We start from the raw sequence: 1,273 nt of genomic DNA, 5'->3' as shown, positions 1-1,273 counted from the left end.
TCACACGCAAGTGCACTTTATTGAACTCAGCTGTAGCCAGGCGGGTCTGCAAACACAGTGCAAAGGGTTGGGCGCTAAGGGGCAGGGCCAGAGGCCCCGGAGCAGGGCCAGCAGCGCGTGGTGGATGATGGGGTCCTTGGCCATGAGCTCTTAATGGTAGCCACCACTCTCCTTCATAACCTTTAAAATCATACTGTAGGCTGTAGTATAGGCAATCACCAGAAAAACAACAGATACAGTGGTCAGCAGGAGGCCCAGGACCAGGGCACAGATGTTCAGGCACTTGGCGGTGGAGGCATAAGTCTGGGCCCCAATCACATCACCCACCATCTTCCGGTCCCTGGACTGCGGGGGAGAGATGGAGGGTGGGGTCAGGACAGGGTCCTCGGGTGCCTCCTCCCCCACCCCGGGGTGGTCCCTGCCCAGAGCAGCAGGGTCCACTTGCCCTTCACCCTCCCATTCCCCAGAGCCTGAGCAGGACCCCCTCACTGCTGCCGTGGGCCCCTCCCTCCTGGGGCCTCCGTCTCCTTCCTCAGCCAATCAGCCTCTCAGGGGACCCCAGGGCTTGTCCTCCCTCTGCTTTGGCCCCTTCCCTGGCCTCACGTGCCATCACAGGGGAGCAGACTTTGAGTACCTTTTGCTTCTTTTGCACCAGACTTGAGGTCTGAATCCAGTGTGAGGTTGGAGTATCCCCACTTGGGCTGGGAGGGAGAACTTCTTGGGGACAGTGGGGACATGGGCCGACCCTGCCTGTGCAGCCTCAGCCTGGGCTCTCCCTGGGAGCGATCCCATGCACACACACACACACACTCACACTGGTACACACACGCACACCCTCGGGCTTCCCACACCCTGCGCGCCCTCTGGCCAGGCAGACCCCCGTGGGCTCACTGCTCCTAAACCTCCTGGGAGAGCCCCCCAGCGTCCCCAACCCGCACACGCACCTTCACAGAGTAGGCAAAGGCCATGAAGCCCAGGCAGCACCAGTTCAAGAAGATGGTGTTGAACAGGGACCAGACGATGTGGTCGGGCACGGCTGTCTCACCACGGATGTCGATCACGGTGGTGGTCACGGGAGCCGAGCTCTGGGGGGGGCCCAGGATGTCCACCGTGTTCTCCTTGACCATCTCCGGCTCTGAAAGGAGCAGCTGTGTCCCGGCTGACGCAGAGCGGGGAAGTGGGCTCCTGATGCAGAGACCGAGTGGGTGAGTCTGATGCGGGGACAGTGCTCAGGGGCCCTCCCCACCGAGGGCAGGTTTTTGGCTTCTCAGAA

General features: G+C 61.7%; 1 protein-coding gene across 1 annotated transcript; it reads right to left on the bottom strand.

Annotated features, from left to right (window-relative positions):
• LOC131818480 (interferon-induced transmembrane protein 1-like) lies at positions 1 to 1,273 on the bottom strand. The gene is made up of 2 exons (XM_059152984.1): positions 945 to 1,273; positions 1 to 345 (listed from the first exon to the last, which is right to left on the bottom strand). Exons 1-2 carry the CDS (start codon positions 1,125 to 1,127, stop codon positions 151 to 153), a joined length of 378 nt encoding a protein of 125 aa, XP_059008967.1. The 5' UTR covers positions 1,128 to 1,273; the 3' UTR covers positions 1 to 150.

This window comes from Mustela lutreola, chromosome 1 (genome assembly GCF_030435805.1).
Source record: "Mustela lutreola isolate mMusLut2 chromosome 1, mMusLut2.pri, whole genome shotgun sequence".
NCBI lineage: Eukaryota > Metazoa > Chordata > Mammalia > Carnivora > Mustelidae > Mustela > Mustela lutreola.
This window is presented reverse-complemented; position numbering and strand designations above follow the sequence as displayed.